The 19,895-nt window shown below is 41.8% G+C and overlaps 2 protein-coding genes and 2 non-coding genes across 6 annotated transcripts in view; all 4 read right to left on the minus strand.

Annotated features, from left to right (window-relative positions):
- The window catches only part of arhgef10 (Rho guanine nucleotide exchange factor (GEF) 10), a 47,720-nt gene extending 32,932 nt beyond the window's left edge, over window positions 1-14,788 (minus strand). For both annotated transcript variants that reach the window (XM_086181825.1, XM_086181824.1), the window contains exons 1-3: window positions 14,637-14,788; window positions 6,806-6,898; window positions 906-1,277 (exon numbers count right to left, since the gene is read on the minus strand). In XM_086181825.1, coding sequence (XP_086037951.1) covers window positions 906-1,277; window positions 6,806-6,842 — 409 coding nt within the window. In that variant the 5' untranslated portion in view covers window positions 6,843-6,898; window positions 14,637-14,788. The remainder of the gene's footprint in view (window positions 1-905; window positions 1,278-6,805; window positions 6,899-14,636) is intronic.
- Window positions 4,372-4,445, minus strand: trnai-aau (transfer RNA isoleucine (anticodon AAU)). Its single transcript has one exon. It is a non-coding gene; the product is annotated as a tRNA-Ile (tRNA).
- On the minus strand, window positions 6,625-6,698 carry trnai-aau (transfer RNA isoleucine (anticodon AAU)). The gene has a single exon. It is a non-coding gene; the product is annotated as a tRNA-Ile (tRNA).
- Window positions 14,789-17,738: 2,950 nt separating the features above from the next.
- Window positions 17,739-19,832, minus strand: cln8 (CLN8 transmembrane ER and ERGIC protein). Of its 2 annotated transcripts, none has more exons than XM_086182445.1 (3): window positions 19,726-19,832; window positions 18,695-19,334; window positions 17,739-18,151 (listed from the first exon to the last, which is right to left on the minus strand). In XM_086182445.1, exons 1-3 carry the CDS (start codon window positions 19,827-19,829, stop codon window positions 17,831-17,833), a joined length of 1,065 nt encoding a protein of 354 aa, XP_086038571.1. In that variant the 5' UTR covers window positions 19,830-19,832; the 3' UTR covers window positions 17,739-17,830. The 2 variants fall into 2 exon arrangements, with proteins under 2 accessions (XP_086038571.1, XP_086038572.1); XM_086182446.1 differs by having other exon boundaries at window positions 19,666-19,774.
- Between the last annotated feature and the right edge of the window lie 63 nt (window positions 19,833-19,895).

Here is a 19,895-nt window from a genome sequence, read left to right on the forward strand (position 1 = left end):
AGAAATGATTTAGATTGGATCTGATAATCAGCCGGGACAAGAGGTCAACCCTTCGACAGCATGTGTACATAGTTGTTCACTCCAAGTCCTACTTCAAAAACTGCTCTTTTATGTGCTGAATAAAAAAAAACAACAAAAAAAAAAATTCTGAAAGCTGCCAGTATTTTTGTCCAAGTAAGAACAGAAATGTGCAAAAAGTGATGCCAGTTTTGATTTGTACACTTAATTTGTTCTCATTCCCAAGAGTATTGTTCACTTACTGCACTTTGAGCTGCACTCTGTATTGTACCATCTAGGGTCGTCTTTGATCAATTTGATTAATTATACACCAATTCATTTTCCTGAAGGAATAAACATGTTGTTATTTTACTCTGAGGAGCGAGAACTAAGGAACGTGTCATGAATCGACCCCGAGATGGTAGAAATGTGGAATGTGTGTGTGTGTGTTTCAACTGCGAATGCTTCAATAAGCTGAAATATCACGAGCATTCCTTCAATACAGCGCTACATACAGTAATGAGAGGATAAGAAGGAGTAAGCGGAGTGCAGCCTGGAATCCTCCTGCTGTCACAGCTGTCAGTGATAAAGACCAGACAACCTCCTGCACCAGGCAGCCGGAGATACAAGGTGTCATCAGACGGAGAGAAAGACTACTCCACTTTCCTGCCTGACTTTAGCCTGAGGTGAAGGACTTATCTACAGCCGTGAAGGGTAATTAACACACAGCATGCAGGGGAATGAGGAGCATTTCAGATCACTGCCACAAAATAACACACATATGTAAGCCATGATTTGAGATCAACTATTATCCACAGACTGTTGTGCAGGAGGATTTGGAGATTTAGCTTGAACGCTCTTACTCTCTTGAGCCAAAAATAAGGTGTTAACACCTTTGAACAACAAACCTGTTCTTCCAGAATCCCCCTCGAGAGGAGGGGGTGGGGGTGGAAGTAAATCTGTCTCCTTGTCATCAGTCCTCTCTGCAGCAGATGTTCGGTCTCCTTCTGTTGTTGCTTCACCTGCTGGCGAGGATCTGTTCGTGTTTGTGTTTGCTGACAATGGTGCTGATATGGTGGAAGGTGCTGCGGGGGCCGGGTCAGAGGAATGACCCTCAGGTTGACTGGACACAGGGATGTCCTGGTCCTTGCTGCTGGGGACTAGGGGAGACGGAGGAGCAGGGGGTGGACGGTCGGCCTCAGGGATGTCGTCACCGCTGTCATCAAAGTCGAAGGCCTCCCCCTCATCTTCATCAACAAAAGGAACGCTGTCGGCCAAGACTGGAAGCAGAGATAGGACATGTCAGGAATACTGGGTACAAGTGTTCCGTGCTGTGAAATCTTAGAGAAATGTCAGTTAATTAAGAATGTGTGATAACATCAGCATACCAAGTTTCATATCAGTCCAGTTTTGCTCTGTGACCATCATACAAAGTTGGATGTATACTGATAATACTGATGTTTTCAGCCAAATCTGTTTAAAAACAATAAAAATCCATATCTTCCTTCCCCATCACCCATGTTTCAAAACCATCTGGGAAGTTTTCTCAGTTACGAACAAAATCCTCTGGATTACCACAGAGTATACATTTGTGGATTTGGAACATTTTTCATATAAATAGGGGGGCTTTAAGTCAACAATCATATTATTAAACCCAAAATCAACTTTCAGAGTTTTTTTTTTTCTACACCATGGGTGGCAGCTCTAGTCCTGTTAAAGTTCAAGAAGTGAGCTAAATCCAGACTTATAATCAAGGGTGGGGTCTACCAGAGCAGTATCTTTTTTCAACAAAAAATGTTTTATATCCAGGTTCGCCACTAAAATGGCACATCGGCGCTGCAACTTTGCAGTGAAAAAACAAACTGGGGCAGAGCAGCAAGATATAGTTAATGTTCAAAGGCTCACATGGAGCTCTCACTTGGCAGCAGACAGGAAGGGAACAGCAAATGTCTTTCCATTTCCACACTGCAATTAGGCCAGTAGGAAAGAGAGCTGCTACTCCCTCCAGTGAGTATAACAGCTTCAGTTTCTGCATGACTTCTGATCCAGTGAACTGAGTGAAATTAGTGAATCTCAAACCAGGGTAAGAGAGTAGAACTGGATTAAGAGGCTCAGTTTTCACCAGCTGGCTTCATGTCTTGGCCCTAAACGCTGCATGTGTAAAAACTGGCGATGACGGTGTTTTAGGCTTCATTGAGAGAGAGAGAGAGAGCGAGAGAGAGAAAAGACTTAAGTAGAGCAAACAGTTAAAAAATGTAACCTGGGTTCAGTGTTGTGGAAAACGTTCATCTATAACAGCCTCACAGAAGAATTAACTGAGCCAAAACCACAGAGATAGAAGGGAGGGAACTCCCTCAATTTAACCCTTTCCCTATCCCCCAAACATTGAGATTCCTGCAGCCATCATTCGGGATGTCCACTCCCCAATCCTGAAATGACACTTTATCAGTTTTGCTAGCGAGCATACCGCAGATTCTTTAGGAGCACCTTCATCTGTATTCACAGCTTGATTGTATTAGTTTACAATCTTACTCTCATATCCTGAATGAGTTCCAAAAGAAAACATAGAATTCCAAGTTTGAACGGGGTGTTCATTTCCCTCTCAACGATCTGGATCTTCCCCTGGAAGTCACGAGTCCCAGAACTCTAAATGAAGTGATATGAAAATGTGAAGTGAGGTGAAATGACCCACCAGCAAACAAGCACTATTGTGAGCCTGAAGACAGACCTGGACCAGTTCAATATGGACCAGTGGGTCTACAATGGTTGCCATCATGACAGACAGCCTGCAGACAGGTCGCTTTTGGTAACCAAACAGAAGCTGGTTTTCACTTCTGATTTCAGAGAAAATTGAAGAGTTGTGTCCTGGGTTTGAATATCTTCCCAGATCTGGAGCCAATCCACCTCACTGAGACCATATTTGTCGGACTGTGTTAGAGGGCAGCATGTCTTGATAGTCTCTCATTTTACAAGTCTAATAGATAGGAATCAAATTTTTGGCCAAAGGCAAGGTTGTGCAGCTAACCATCTTTAAGGAGGTCGACATAAACCACCTGACCACCTTCACCTACTACGACCACAAGAGATGTTACCCCAAAATGTTAGTCAGGAGAGCTAAAGGAAAAGTAATTTCTTCTACCTGTAGTTGCTTGTTATTATTTTGGGAAAAAAGCTCTACAACCATATAATATTGTTAATAAAATTAAGTTTACACTATTTTACTGAACCAGGGAGAGGGAAATATTTATGCATCTTGTCTTAGGCAAAGTTTCATTTACTTAGTTACCTGTTGACATTTAGTGTTTTTTTTTTTTTGTTGTGGTTTAAAATAAGTGCACTTTCTGTGCACTTTTTTTTGCAGTTGGGGGACAGTTCATGATCTAAAACTCCCAGGTCTCTGCATTTTTGATATCCAGCCTCCTCCTTTCTGACAGTCTTACCTAAAACTCTCCTTTAACACCATGAACACACCTTTTACTTTTGACACTAATTACTAGAGAATCTTCCATGCCTGATTTCAAATGCACAGTCTTCCAGACTCAACCTGATTGATGCAGTTATGAACCACATTCAGTGTTACAACTTGCTGAGCCTGCAGGCCTGAGCCGCCCACTGATAGTGACCAGGTAAATCTTTACTCAAAGAAACTCTGTTTAGAAAACCTGCTAACTTTGAAGTCCCTCGCAGTATGTATGAAGCTCTAAATCACCGGGACAATTCCCTCATGCTGTGACAGGTAGTTGTTCAACCCAGTAGTCAGTGTGTTAAAGTACGGCCTGTGACTAATGCTGCAGGTCAGCGCCGTGACCCCGTGTCTATCTGCACCAGTGACTAAAGGCGCACGGGAAGAGAGGTGCAAAGATCAAACTTGGAAACAGAGATGCTATCTATCTTTTTCCATCTACTTAGTAATAATGGTGGGGAACGTGCAGCTAGCAAAGAGTCTGTTTTACTCCAGGACTGGTGAATAATAATCTCATCCACTCTGTGGTTTCCATGTGAAATCCATCATGAAATGAAGTAGGACTTGATCTCATTGGATTTAGCCAGATGATGTGGCAATCGGCCATTCAATAGCACATGTGCTAGTAGGCGTGGATGAGACCATTGACAGCCGGCCATGTGGGTTTGCATGCCTGCAGCTTTGTGATAGACACTGTGCTAGATGCTGACCTTAACGTTACAGTGCATTCACACAAACACAAATGAGAATTTTCTCAACCTTTGCAGCCACATTTCAACAACGACCTTTTCTTTTCATAACCCAATATCCTTGCGTTCATGACAAATGTGTGACCACTTGCTGCTGAGCAGATATTCTACAATGCCTGAGACATCAGAACTCAAATCAAGAGTTTGGTCCACTCAAAACCATGGCCCGTACGGGGATCGAACCCGCGACCTTGGCGTTATTAGCACCACGCTCTAACCAACTGAGCTAACCGGCCATGATGAAATAGCTGGTCTATCTATACAAATTATGCAGTGAAGGTTGAGTGGAAACCACTGCTTTTAAATGTCTCTTAAGTTTAAAGTAGAGGTCATAGGTCAAGTGTGAGTTTAGAAACATTGTAAGTGGAGCCGTCATTGAAACTGAGACACAGAAATCTGGCAATGCAGAAGAGACGAAACCTGCTCTATTGATTCCACATATGATGGGGAATAGGGAGGCCAATAAGCTACTGATAATGCAAAGTTGGCTTTGTTTTGTTCCCTATATGTCAAGTCAAAACTGTGGCCCACACAGGGATCGAACCCGCGACCTTGGTGTTATTAGCTAACCAACTGAGCTAACAGGTCAATGAGCTATCTAAATGGACTATTTTTAATAATTTTGGCCTGAGAAGCAATGCCTTTCTGGCTATTTTGAAACATGTCTTCAAGCACATGAATAAAAATTACACGAAGGTCACATACCATGTGTGAGTGAAATAAGCTGCCTGAAAGAAACCATCTCTGAAACTTCACCAAGAGATGCTGCGACAGGCCTTACTGGAGATAATTAGCATGTTCTTGAGTTACTTCTATTAATCTCAGAGAAATGTGAGATCCATAAGCAACAAATACCACCATTTATGCATTTTCTTCCCTAAATGTTGTAATAGTTTTCTGGCCTGTACAGAGATTCAGACCATGACCTTGCTGTTATTAGCACCACACTCTAACCAATTGAGCTAACCGGCCCACGGAATCAATCATCGTTTCATTTCCATTTTTTAACCAAACACCTTTCTGACTCCTCTGAAGCACTTCTTTAAGCGGAAACATAAACGTTGAGGTAAAGGTCAGAGGTCATGTGTAGATGCAGGAGCTGCAGGAGCCAGCTCTTGGTGAAGAGACTCAGCCTAGTTTTGTTTTGTTTTTTTGGCAATGTTTCATGTATGTGGAAAAAAGTGCCTGTATAATCAAACATTATGTGTTTTGCATTAAAGATTTATGAATTAAATCAATCAAATTTCCCCACCCTGGCATGCACAGAAATGCCTGCACACTGACACCGACACGTCGCAGAGCTGAGGTGCCCATTGTTAATTCATAATCACAATATGGATTCTGTTCCGTGGGGCCATCTCTGATCTGCTACATAATGGTCTGCTCAAATGAGTCACCGGGTTACAATCCGCTCCAGCATCGCCCTGGCAACAAGGCAAGAGACTGGCCAGCTGGAGATTAAGCATTTCTCAGGCCAGTATCTACCCATGAAGGCTATGTTTGTGTGTGTTTGTGTGTGTGTGTGTGTGTGTGTGTACTACTGCAACAGAATTCAAGCTAATACTGAGGGACATTGTCTAGTATTCACAGCAGCACAGCACATTTTACACTCCTTACTCCTTCGTTCTTCAGCCCACACACTCCACAGCAATGGAGAGAAAGAATCCAAGTTGTTTATTGTTACTGCCTATTTTTGCCAGCCCAATAGGAAGTTATCCCACCACCAGATGACCTGGAGAAGGTACTGTTCCAGGTGATTAAGCGCTATCGTCTCTCTCTATAAACAGACAACACAAAGACACTGTATGTGGGACACGAATGCCACTGTCAACAAGAAGTTGTCAGGAGTTCACGGTTGGAACCAAACACCTCCCACATGCAACATGTGGGTGATTTCACATCCTGGCGAGTCAAAAACATATAACGCACTTATAACGCAGCAATTTGTGACATTCCATAGAACAGACTGAATCGTAAATTTGCTTGTTCCTCTCAAGCCGAGACACATACGGAGTCAAAGGGTGTTACCCTGGCAACACTGTGACCAGAGCAAGTAGCCTCCTTTTTTTCCAACTCTTAGCTCCCCTAAAACGCTGCATAATATCTGTGCTCTCTGCATGCAGAAATTGGGGATGGGCAAATCCGTGTGTTGCACACATCTCCAGAATTAAATAAGATTAAAACCTTTTTTAAATTTTAAAGTCATTGAGAATCAATTTTTGCTGTGAAACACTGACCTATGTCTTTTATGTCTTACTGCAAGACTGTAACAACTACCTCAAACAAGTGTGATCATGATAACATACATGGAGGTACAAGGTTTCATTGTCATCGGTTGGGAAGAAGGAACAATTTATGACAGAATTAAACCATCACGACTGTAATGGCGTCACTTTGAGCTTCTGGTCAAAAGATTGGCCCGTACGGGGATCGAACCCGCGACCTTGGCGTTATTAGCACCACGCTCTAACCAACTGAGCTAACCGGCCTACCAACACCTAGCTAGGCTTCAATAATCATCTACTTGTTTAAGGGTGGAAATAAAAGTTCCAGTAAAGGTCAGAGGTCATGTGAGAGGGAGCTTTGTTGACTTTACTTTCAGGAGGCGGGGGAGGAAAGTCTTCCATGTCCATGCTCAGTGCTCTTCAGACGGCAGCACACAGGAGATCGACTATGCTGACACACATTCCTAAAAGAAAAAAAAAAAAAGGACATGGATCAGACTGGTTGATCCACACATTTCCAAATTTATTTCAGACTTAAGAATGTTTCCATAAATCATAATTAAAACATTACTAAATATTATTTTATATTACTCAATCCCAGAAGCTCTCTGTCAGCAGGGGATGTCGTCTCAGTCAAATCCTTTGGCGTTAACATCAGATTCAAACCAGGTTTTATTCAAATGAACAAAAGGATGAATGAAAACAAAAGAAGCTCTTCAGATGTTGTGAAAACAGGAATCTCACAAGCTTATCGTGGTCGTGTCATGAGCATAAACAAGTTGAGAAGCATTACAGTGGACGGGAAAATAGCCTGAGTAGTAAACAAAACAAACAAAGATATTCAAATTAGGTTCATGTTCACATTGTTACACTTGTTTATTTTGGCGATTCAAGCTCTAATTGAAGTGTAAACATACCCCCCCCCTCTTCACTTTACTCAGCTGGGGTCTTATCCATCGTCGTCTTCCGCTTATTCCTTACTAGTAAGGGTCGCAGGGGGGCTGGAGCCTATCCCAGCGTCTACGGGCGAGGGGGGGGGTTCACCCTGGACAGGTCGCCAGTCCATCACAGGGCCAACATACAGAGACGAACAACCATTCACACTCACATTCATACCTACGGTCAACTTAGAGAATCCAATCAGCCTAGTACCCAAATTGCATGTCTTTGGACAGTGGGAGGAAGCCGGAGTAGCAGAGAGAACCCAGGCAGGAACAGGGAGAACATGCAAACTCCACACAGAAAGATCCCGCTTCCTTGAACCCGGAACCTTCTTGCTGTGAGGCCAAAGTACTAACCACTGCACCACCGTGCAGCCTGGGGTCTCATCAAAGAAAGCAAATTTACAACCAAGTAAGTGTACATAATCGTCAAGATTAGACCATTCTACGACTACAGGCTACTTTTTCCACTGATTTCAAATAGAAATAGCAGAACCACTTAATCATAAACAAAGCCAGTGCACGGGCAACTAAAACGTATGTAAATGTAAAGCAAAAGTCAAGCTGATTATCACGTCTTTAACAATCTATGAACAGTTGGGGGACAAGGGTCAAAGTGACATTTTTCGCGTCACCCAACATTTTGGCACAGAAAAATGTCATTAGCATGCTGCGGCAGGAGAGACCTTTGGACCTGCATAGGCATGAGACACTGCATTCCTCACCAGCACAGTCTTTGTTTGCTGATGTACAATTCGTATCCAGAGGTGACAGTTTCTGTCAAAGGCCTCGTCTAGAAAAAGAAGTACACTTCTGCAGCTTCCTAGTACACTCAAGAGCAGCGCTGTGACATCATGTTACACCATAAAGCAACCATTGTTGTGTGGGACGTATGCTGTAAATTCTATTCATGAAATCTTCAAAACAAACCACAACAGAAGTTGACAACCGTCCGCTTCTGTCTCAAAAACCTACACTGCAGTGATGCAGCAACCAAGATAAGTCATTGTGAGCCACAAAGCTTGTTTTGTCTACAAGTAATGAGAAATCCTCTGCCTCTCAGTCCACGCTATTCACAGGGCTCAAGGCCAGACCAGTGGATGTGAACACACAGGCCCAGTGTCTGCTGAATACAGTGCAGCTGACAGATAATGCTAGTGCTAACACTGGCAGGTAGAGAATGCATAGCCTGAGGAAAAACAGTCCGGACAATGGAGAGGGACTAAAGAGGGGGACAGAAGGAGCTATGATGTTACATTTGCTGGGGATGAGGCCTTCTGTTGTACACACACTGTACATACTGCCCAGTCCAGTGTACAAGAGTATTAACTGTGAAATGGTTGGCAAATTTTAGTGCGAGAACAGACAACCCAGCCCTAAATCTCCAAAGCGTGACTCATCTGCAGGGTTCAAGGTCTAGGACAGAAGGAAAAGGAAGGGAGGGGAGGGTACATCAAATTTTCAGGTGGAGGGTGACGTTACACTGTCCAGTAAAGTTTTTAATGTCTATTTTGTTTCAATCATTTTCCTTTTCTTTCCTTGTGCATCTCCAGTATACAATAAGCCAAAACGCTCAACTCTGCCAACATTACGAAGAGCAGCCTCAGTCTTTGATTGCTGTAGTGAGAGCGCAATCCAACACAGTTGAGGAAGTGAACTGAAAGGCAGAGGATCGCGGGCTATCTGTGCACGGCATTTGTTCAGATGTCCACCAAATGACAGGTAACAGGTCAGCGAGAGCTTGGACAGACAGCCGAAACACTTTTTGCTTGTCTGTATCTGAGCGCAATTAAGGTAAACTCCTTTCTTTGCATTGTGCTTGCACTTCTTTGACCTTCATAGGGAGTGGACTGTCCCAGATGTTTCCTTGACACCAGGGTGGAAGAGTTGACAGTTTCCAGTGCTACCTTTTTGACAAATTAGAAAGACTTCTGTGACGACATTTCATTCTATGCACCCCTCCACAAATTCACCCCCCCCCCCCAAAAAATTTGGTCTAAATGAAAAAAAGAAAACAAATCCACCGATGTGACTCAGACTGGACAGAGTGTAGTTGTGAAACACCCATAAGATAAATGTAATGGTTTTAATAGACACAGTTATCACTAAAACAACAGTAAAAACATTTAAACAAAACATAACAGTGGCTACAAATTAGCAGCGGTTCTGAGCAGGTGGGTTTTGTTCAGTGCCAGAAGTGCTAAATAAAGAAACCGAGACAGAATTTCACGCTTGAGCTTAAAAAAAACCAAAAAAAACAAAAACCAGTCTGCCGATTCCACCATAACTATTCAGTCCTGTAATTACTCCGGTTTATGTTCGACTTGCTTCTTGAGGAAAACTAAACACACCTTTCCACAAATCACATCCTGCACAATCTGCATGGTACAGTGTGACTTTAAATGTGCTGTCCACCTGGATGACCACGCAGAGATGACCAACTCCACAGAGGAACTTCAATGTCAGTGCTGCAACACTGTCAACAGCAAGTTTGCTCTGTGGAACAACAGCAGGCACGTGAGGAGCAAGAGGAGTACAGCAAACATCTCTCCTGACTTAGCTACAATAACTTGGTTAATCTTCTCATTGTCTGCAGTCTAACGTTAGAGCAGTGACTGAAGACCGAGAGGAAAACAGGGAGGTAAAAATCAGCCCTTTGGTTGATGACAGCTTCAGCTGAGCAAGTTATTACACGTCAGGAAGAAGAAGTTTCTTTGGCAGTCAGGAAAACAGTCATTTGGGCCTGTTGCTGTGATATAGAAAATTTGTTCACCTGTATGTTCCTGACAACCTATGGTATGTTACTGAAGAGACAATGACAAGGATCAAAAACAACATGTCTGCCTGATTCATAATGTGGAGGATGAATGCAGAACATCAACACCGTCAGTTACTTTTTATGGTTCATTTATGTATTCAGTTTTTAGTAACTTTTTTTTTTTTTAAATCAATGGTGCTGGACTGCTTTGTATTAACGCTCCACTCTTAAAGCAAATATCCCACAATTTCCAAACTTAAACATTATATGTCAACCAAATCGTTACTTTTTCTCTTTTCTGGCGAAAGTACAACCATTTTGACCACATTTCAGAGTATTTCCGAACAGATTCTAATCAAGAATTAAATTTGTCAATTGTCTTTGATCAGCACATAACCCCTGATCTGTCATTAATTCCAAACAGAGATCATTTGATGATACTTTCATTCTTGTGTAACGTTTCCAGGAGTACACTTACTGACAAGTGGCATTCCACACATGATGGGGTGAGAGCCATAAACAAAAGCCTAGGGTGGAGGGAGGGAGCGACTTGCAGTCTTTGGTGTGGAACTCTGAGTGTGCCCCAATCTTTTTCTTTTGCCAGGATTACAATAATCAGGCATCAAACAAAAACAGGACAGGCTAAATGTACATGCAGGTTCTTTAAAATAGAAAAGGCTGATTCGCCCAGATCTCATTGCGAGTACACCCGTGTTTCTTTTCTGTTTTAACTTAAACAAAAGAGTATCGTAGCACACAGCATGGAACGCTGGGACACTGTGTCTGCGGTTACCAATTTATACCTTTTACTGGAGTGTGTTATTTAAACACAGCAGCAACGGAACAATGTCACAGAACACTTTACACCAGAATTAGGCCCCAAATTCCCATTTCACCCGACTGGAGCAAATAAATACAGAGTCTAATGCAGGGTCATTTGACCCAGAATTGAATGCTGATTAGCCCCTTTTACACTATTGACAAAAGCCAGATATTGGTAGAGTTTTTGTTTTTTTTTGGCCAGTGAAAAAGAAGCTTAAGTAATTCTAGGAAAGGAAGGTTCGGGAAAGACAGGACAGTGGTAAGAATTGTTCATATGCTCGAGAAGTAAGTGTATTTGCACAATATATACACTGTAAATATTCAGTTAATTGTCGAAGCAATGATGCATAACTCTCCTGTTTTCAGTTCAGAGAAACAATTGACTGAGGAAATAACTGGCAAAACTGGCTCTGATAAAACAATAGTGAATCATTTGTTAGTGCTCCAACAATGAACTCAAACCAACTGAGCGAAACAGCGATAATTCAATATATTAGGATGATATCTGCAAAATTACAAAAACACTTGAGCTGCAAGATTTTGAAAAAAAAAAAATCTAACTGTGATTATTTTGACAATTATTACTGCGATATGATATATGGCACCAATAGTTTATACAAGTAAATAGTATTTGTTTAAGGGAATGAGATTTTTTTTTTTTGCATTGTTATTCTCATCCTTACTGAAAAACAACAATAAAGGTGAGATTTTTTTGAGCGGATTTGTATGAAAAAAAAAAGGAAAACGTTTTATAGGATACAATGTTGCAGACAGGACATCTCTGCAAAGCCACAATATTGGACAGAAATGTTACAACACATATTGCAATTTTATTAAATTTTGATTAATTGTGTAAACCCCTGTTATTGAACAACATCATACTGAAAAAAAAGGATGTACTGAATAAGATTTTTGCATCATTCACTTAAGAGTAAAACACTGAAATACGGCCGCCAGAACATACAGGGCTCATGACAGAACTTCATCACATTATATTGCATTACAATATTGATACCAGGGGCTGAAAATCATTATAGTATTAAAAAAAAAAAACAGCCTAAAAAAAATCAATCTGGTAAAAGCTAAACTATCTTAGAGACTCATTGCTCCACTGGGTTATCAATCAAACAAAGTATGATGCTCAGAAGCCAAAAACTAAAATTATACACTATATTACTACTAATATTCCCACAAGTACAATATGACATCTTGACTTTACAGCCGTTAGTTTTACTTGTAACAGTGACTTGTAACTCGGGAAGGAATAAGCAATAAAACACTGGCATGCCTGATAATCAGTATGAGAGTCATTGAACAAAATTAAAGAGTATAAAGGACAAGCGTGTCTTTTTTTTTTTTTTTTTTTTAACATGTGGTGTCCATTTGAAAACACAGGCAGCTGCAGCGCTGCCTGTCACTCCTAACTGGTCCCCGCCCACCCAGCGAGCCACACCAAAAGCTTTGAGAGCCCAACATGTCACCAGATGCACATTATTTAGTGAGTGGTGAGCAGTGGAAGCGTCTGCTCTATGGAGCTTTTGTTAACCAGTTGGATATAAACAGTGAAGGCATTTTAATATGAATGGAGCAACGCAGTCACAGTGCATGTCTTCAGGGGACAGCTAAATTCTTGATCATTAGGATCCTGGCAGCATCAAAGAGTTGAAGCAGTTTCTAAAACCAAGATTGCAAGAGACCCTGGACTTCATCCATCCTTCGCTGAGGACGAGCTCTGCAGGGTTCAATGCACACAGCATTGGATAAACATGCAAACCATTTTCCTGCTTTCCTCTGTCTGTATTCTGTAACATATCATGAGTCTCACACTAACTTGACTATGGTCAGAAAAGGAATATCTATTTTGCACTAACTACAACTGACAAATGTTCCCAGTCGCTTCACAAAAGTTTTTGGCATGTGAGCAATGTCACAAATCATCCCGCAGATATATGGTTTTCCTTCCAAAGCTCTTACAAAACAATCTCTCTGGATTCTTTGTGGGTTTCTCAGTGGACAGTGAGTCCATAACTGCTTTTCTAGAACTGAATGGTATGCTCCTGGGCTCGGCTACAGTGTTCCCACGCAGCCTCGAGCTTTGTCATGGTAAACACCAGGCGTTTGCCTCAAATGCCTCAAAGCAATTAGTTTTTGATTTGTGAGATCTTGCCACAAAACGAGAAATTGCCTTTTTGGTCATCAATGTTTTCAAGCTTATGATAATACTGTCCCTGGACAGACCAACTCAACATGCCAAATCTTCGGAACGCTGATGTTGGCAGTCAATCATCAGCTCTGACAGTGGTGGTTTGGTTGTAGTCACATAGGAAGGAGCCCATACACACACGGACAAGCATGCAAGACATGGCTGCATTAATATACATTTTATACAAGTAAAATAACATTCATACAACTAAAATAAAGCAACGTTAACATTTCTGTTAACTGTGGAACAATAATACATTTCAGACTCAAACCAAGTCAGCACTGCACACACAAGTGAGTGGACTACTATTAATTTCCGAGGAAGTGAAACACTAATATTGAATATCTGCTCCTCTTGTATCTATGCTGATAAAAATTGTTGTGACACAGAGAGGAGCCTGATTACATGACTCATTATAATTTGAGGAAAGACTGGACTTCCTTGACAGTCGTCTAGGTTTTTTTTTTTTTTTACAGGCAGGACAGGACTGAAGTGTGGTGATTTGCTTAACAAATGACCAGTTTTGTGGACGTGTGTGTGTGTGTGTGTGTGTGTGTGTGTGTGTGTGTGTGTATGTGTCAGCACTAAAAGCCTGTTCTGGCTAAATGAACTGGGCATGCATGGCACTATACAAAGCAGAGAAGGAGAACATCATTAAAAGTGGTATTTCAAACTTCTTTGAAAGGCTTAGATTAATTTTACAGATTCCTGAATGTACTTGCCTTTGGTAGTGCGGGATGGCAACTACAAATGAAAATGATTGAAGTAATTAAATCGTGATTCTGCTACCTGTTTAGACTGATGTTCCAGTTGACTGGCGCTAAGCTGCCCTCTCACTGAGGAATGCTATGCATGACTACTTGAATTTGTAGCTGGGGGTGACTGCCCCAGCTCGGACTACCACACTTCCACGCTCATTTTAGGAGTATGAAAAGTTGCTTTGTTTCTATTTTTATGCGTCGTGTGAATGAAGATATGGATCACCGCCACTAAAAAAAAAAACAAACAAAAACAAACTGATGTGCTTCTTAACCAGTTTAATTGAGGTAAAAGTCTATTTGGCACCTGCGGGAATGTAAGTAAAGAAGGAAAGACTCAGCTGGACGCTGAAAATGTTCATAGTATATGACGCAGAATCGGGATTCCCGACTCACCTTCTTATCTGAGTTCATTAATTGACGTCACTGCGTAGAAAAAAATAATTAGCAAACTTGCTAATCTTTTTTTTTGCTAACTTTGGTGGACAGTGTTGGGAACTTGGCAGTTCTCTGAGACGCCACGTTATAGCCCTCTCCAAAACCACTGTTTTAAAAACAAAAACACACACTCAAGTGACAACAGAACCAGAGAAATGTATGGAACGACCAGAAAGGTAAGCTAATGTCACCAATTAACTCACTAAAACCCACACTTAGCAAAACAGTTTGGGGCATTTAAAACTCTGTAAGAAACAGTGGGAAAAAAGTGCTTCAACTCACCATTTTACGACTCTTGTTAGACGTGCCACATAAATGTTGTGCAGGTGTTAAAAAGAATTCATTACTGAGTTCATAACAACTTAAGACACATCAAAACATCCAACTTTTGCCCGCTGTCGGTTAATTTTACTTCATTCCTCTCGGTGCGGGCTGACTCCATCCATGGAAAAACCCTTTTTACCTTCTGCCAGCATCTGATTGGCTGAGGGCAGGGCTTTGCGCTGCTCTCATTGGCTGAGCCCTTACGTCAGTCAAGCATCAAACGTCTTCTTCTCTGGGAGGATCGGAATGAGGAGCTCCGGTCTGACCACGTGACGTGTGAGGTGGCTGCCTTCGACGCAGCTGTCCAGATGTGATGTTACAGCATGTTGCTAGTAAACAAACGGCCACATTTACCATTTTACAAATTCCATACACTTATTGCTTCTGTTTATTGGATAAATAAACATCGTTACGTACAGATAAAACAGTTGTATAGGACGTCTGTCTAAACTAAGCTAAGCTGCTGCCTCTTTAACATTGTGAAACAACAACACATCCTAAACTAAAGTGAATCAAGTCAACATATAGATGCTTGAAACTGATTGTTTCTACTGATTTGTGTTTAAGCAAAAGCAGGGACGTTTAAGACAACAAGGAAAATATGTATCTCCCCCAAGTAGCTGTGATAAAGGCTGAAAAACGATTTATCAACTCCACCACAGTTTGGAGAAAGTTCTGAGGAGCAGAGCAAAGAATATACGACTTTGCAAATATTTATCATGCCACTATTGTAACTGCTGGACACTAGATGACTCCTGTCTCATTATGAAGCCTATTCTCACTGTAAGTGCACTGGAAGCTTTATAGCTTCCATATTAGAAATGTTTGCTGAATAGTGGATGCCTTATAAAATCTTATTTTCAGGGAACGCACACTTTCATCACTTGATGTGAAATCAAACCTTTAGAGTCAAACTGCGCACACTCGTTGTTTAATTCAGCAAAGCTCCAATACACAAGCTGGAAAACTTTGACAGGACGACTCCCGATTTAACAATATACAGTAGCTCAGGTATATCAAATCATAAATAACTTAAATGTGTAGTCTAATCAATAGGAACACACATTTTATAAAATAATCATGTTTGGAAATAAAAAGTATGTCACAGATTTACTGTATATTTGGAGGAAGTAAAACTGTGGAAGCTTTCCTGTACAGATAAATATTACTGCTCTGCCCCCTACTGGTGAAAGCTGTGCAGCGGGGATTTTGACAACTTCAGAGTACACCAAATTTGTAACTACGGTCTGTCTTGAGTAATTTATCAGTCCATGACTCTTAGAAAGAAGGGAAAAACAGAAAAATTCCTTCCTGACAGATATATCTCTTAACCATACATAACCATGAACAAATAAACAAACAATATGAGAACAAACATTTTATTTATGCAACACAAATCCGAAAAAATAAACAGCTTTAACCAACACAAGCATCACGCCTATTATTTTGTCATAAGAAACTAATGATAAATCTAACACACATCCTATTATTTCTATGCTAAAAATGAATAAAATATAAAACAGGAAGACACTGATATTAATTATAGTACAAGTTAGTAAATTGAGGATGCAACCTGTCAGAGTTAATGCATTTCTTTTACATTTGGTTGCAAAAATGTAAACAAAACTACGAAACCAATCGTGAACTTCGTCTCCACGTCTGTTTCGTGATGCAGGAGTACAGGTGCTACTTTAGTCTGAGAGGAAAGCGGAAGTCATGTTAACCACCACTGTAGCAGGCTGACTCACAGTTCGCCTCGGGCTCACAGGGCAGGCTCAAAGAGTTACAATAGCTTGATCAAAGTTAATTACTGTCAAACAGAAACATCCAAACAGTAGAAACACTGTTAAACCCCACACTTGTGAGAAATAAGAAAACTAACACCAGATGCATGACAGCCACCAAACCCGGCCTTCATTTCCAGAAGAATAAGGCCTCTGTGTGAAAACAAACTTACTGAAGTTTTAATGCAACATCTACTTATGAAAACCACCTGACTGAACACACCAAACTAATCACGATCCCAATGTTTCATGCTTTTGCTATCCAGCTTCATTTGGGGATAAAAAGCTATCCTGCTTAGGAGGTGGGTACTCAAAAAAAGCATCAGTGTGACTCCTAATTTGAACAATGTCACTTCCCACTTCTGTTAAACAGCGTCATTCGCTAGGCTAAAGCATCTCGTTCATGAAGGCTAACCTCACACCCGTCCCACTCAACTTACATCTCACACAAAACTAAATGTTGGTTTTGTTTTCTCGGGCATAAAAGGAACAGATTTGGTGTAAATGGAATTCCACGTTAATAGTAGCAGCCGCGGAAGGCAGAGGGATACAAAGCCGCAATTGTTCAAGCATGATAGGATGTAAAAAAAAAAAAAAAAAATACTGTAGCCTTGGAATACTTCACGTAGTAAATTAAAATCCAAGAAGTCCCATCCGCTTGCCAATTTGCCACGGTTTCAATTAATATGTTTGTGCCTCTTGCAACACCTGCTGTCACATAAAGCTTCCATATTGTGAATTAATAACCAATCATATGACTGCTGAGGTTGACATTTCACAACCCGTCCTCAAGATGATTCAGCAGCTCTGCATTTCACAGCCATATACAACCCCCCGCACTTATTAAAATCCATCCACGTGTACAATTTGTGTCCTTTCATCAGTACAGTTAAATACAAATAAAAGAAAATCCGGATGAAAACGTTCTTGCTACCTTTGGCTCAGGGGTTCCCAAACCTCAGGTTAGGACACCCAAATTAGCAGTGCCAGATATCTTCAGCCCCAAACTGGTAACGGTTGAAGCAGACAAACATTGCACGCGCACACACACACAAATTAGGAACACAGCTATGCTTAAATGGATTTTAAATTATGTAGAAGTAAAAAAAAAGAAAAGAAAAGAAAAAAAAGAATTAAAATTCAATAAAAGTAGTACTATTTTTATCTTCAGTAACAAGTAAGGCCTTTTCAGTCTTGTATCTAATCATAATACAAGCATCCATCTGCCCCCCCCCCCACTAATTTGTCAGTAGCGAAAACTATCACAACTCAGCCTTCACCCCCCCCCTAAACAAGCCCATCTAAAGTGCAAGGAGGAAAAAAAAAACCTTTAAGCATTCAGATAAGTATTGAACTCCCTTGGACCCCTCAGCTGTCATGAGGTTTGGCGGAAACCTCAGACTGACTCCCCGTGGAACCGTTCACAGGCTTGTTCCCAAAGTTCCAATCCACAGGGTTGAGCAGCTGCATGGTCTTCTTGTGCGTCCAGACAGGGTTGATGATAAACGTGAGCAGAGCCAGACCAGTGAAGAAGAGCAGGCGTTGAGGCAGGGCCACATGGGCGCTGACCCCGTCCCAGTGGGTCAGAGTTACCCACCACATGTAGTAGGTGAGCACCATACGACAGTGGAACATGTGGATCATCACCCACTGGTTGGCCCGCCAGAACAAGCTGCGGGCCCAGCCAGCCTATCACGGAGGAGAAAACAGAAAACAGTTGCAGAGAATGTTCCAAATTTGAATCAATATTGCAATATTTTAACATTATAACATTTCTTTTATTATTACATTTCAGCTGGAACTGCAAGATATCTGGATGGGACATTAAAAAAAAAACTTTGTAGGAGTTTTTACCTTCCTAAAATTTTAGAAGTTAAGCTCACATATATTTATATTATACGAACGACACTACGGTCATTTGTATGATGCTGAAGATGTGTGGAAATACACCAAAAAAAAAAACCAACACATTGACAACACTGATTTACTGATATACAGTATAAGAACCTGTCATATGAAGAGGAACAAATAAAAACGTTCATTTTCTTGTGACAGGCAAGAAGTAACAGAAAGGATTAGGTACCCGCCAAAGCGTGGAAGCAACTTCTGCTCCCACAAAACACAAAACGTGATCTCCTGACACTCGCAAAGCACAGAAGCCCAAAGAGGAACTGAAATCTGAACATAAAACAACTGCTTCAATTCAAGACAAAGAAACTGAATGGTGCCCACCTTCAGTAACATCCAGGACATGCAGGTGAATGGTGTGCTCATCTCCAGCAGCAGAGTCACCATGGGCAGGTAGTGGCCCAGAGAGTCCCAGACCACTGCCCCTGCGTATCCTGACAAGGCGAAGAAATGGTGCGTTGCCAGAGGGAGGTCAAATGACCTGAATACCAAACTGGAGGCATGAAATGCCACATTCTCGAACACAAAGAAACCAGTAGCTGTGAGGACATTAAACCATGACCAGTCCTCCTGTCCCCTCACTCTGTCTCTGGTTAGCGCCGAGTCCTCAGTCAGTGCCCGCAGACCAGCTACTGAGCTCTGGATGCCAAACGCCGCACGTGTGGCTGCAAGGTTCCAGAAAACCTTCTCTTTAGTCAGCAAGGAGTTGTAGGTGCGGGAGAGCGCTGAGGACAGGAGGTGGGAGAGGAGGAATATTGCTGTGTAGAAGCCAAAGCCCAGGCCAATGATTTGAAGGCGATGATGCCATGTGAAGTATTCTCCACTGGGATGGGAGAGGGCATCGGGAGGAGGCAGATGGCTGGTCTGCTGCCCTGGATCCATGATAACAGGGGTGGGTGGGGCTAATGGAGGTCCAGCTGAGGGGTAGCCAGGTTGCCCGGTACATACATGATGCGTCGGTCTCCTGCTAACACAGTAGAATCAGCCACCACGGACTGGACACACGTCACACAAAAACCTCCACCTGTGTAGGTCGATAATTCACACTGCTACATTTCTCAAAGCAAAGTTAGCTTCTAAGCTTTAAGGGTCCATAACACCGCCTCAATAAGTTAGCTACGTTTAACAAATAGCTCATAATTAAGATCGTAGCTCATAATTAAGATCGTAGCTCAAATAAAACCGGACTTTAAAACCTTCAGAGATCCTGAGTCCGGTTTGATTAGCTAGCTGTAGCATAAACATTGCACCGAAAAAAAACACAACGGCGAAACACGGGGCCGACTGAAACTAACCAGACCGTAGCAGGAACCCGGAACAGCCAACAATTCGGAAACGCTCCGGTGACTTTTTACCTCACTGAGACATTCCAACAGAACACGGCGTTCCTCCGGAGAGAAGCTGCAATTAGCAGGAAGGCTTTCGCATCATACGACTTCAATTTGCTGATGCGACTCATAAACAGGAAGTCACGCCTACTTTGTTTTCCGGACATTTCATTGGTCAACGCCAATGTTTGCTTGGT

This window comes from Aulostomus chinensis, chromosome 17 (genome assembly GCF_037954235.1).
Source record: "Aulostomus chinensis isolate RoL2024-O1b breed Wild chromosome 17, RoL_Achi_v1.0, whole genome shotgun sequence".
Lineage (NCBI taxonomy): Eukaryota > Metazoa > Chordata > Actinopteri > Syngnathiformes > Aulostomidae > Aulostomus > Aulostomus chinensis.

Coding starts and splice junctions, on each gene's coding strand:
- cln8 (XM_086182445.1), bottom strand. CDS start 19,829: ATGAGTCGCATCAGCAAATTGAAGTCGTATGATGCGAAAGCCTTCCTG. Junction 19,335..19,725: donor TGTTGGAATGTCTCAGTGAG/GTAAAAAGTCAC, acceptor CTGTGTTAGCAG/GAGACCGACGCATCATGTAT. Junction 18,152..18,694: donor TGTCCTGGATGTTACTGAAG/GTGGGCACCATT, acceptor CCTCCGTGATAG/GCTGGCTGGGCCCGCAGCTT.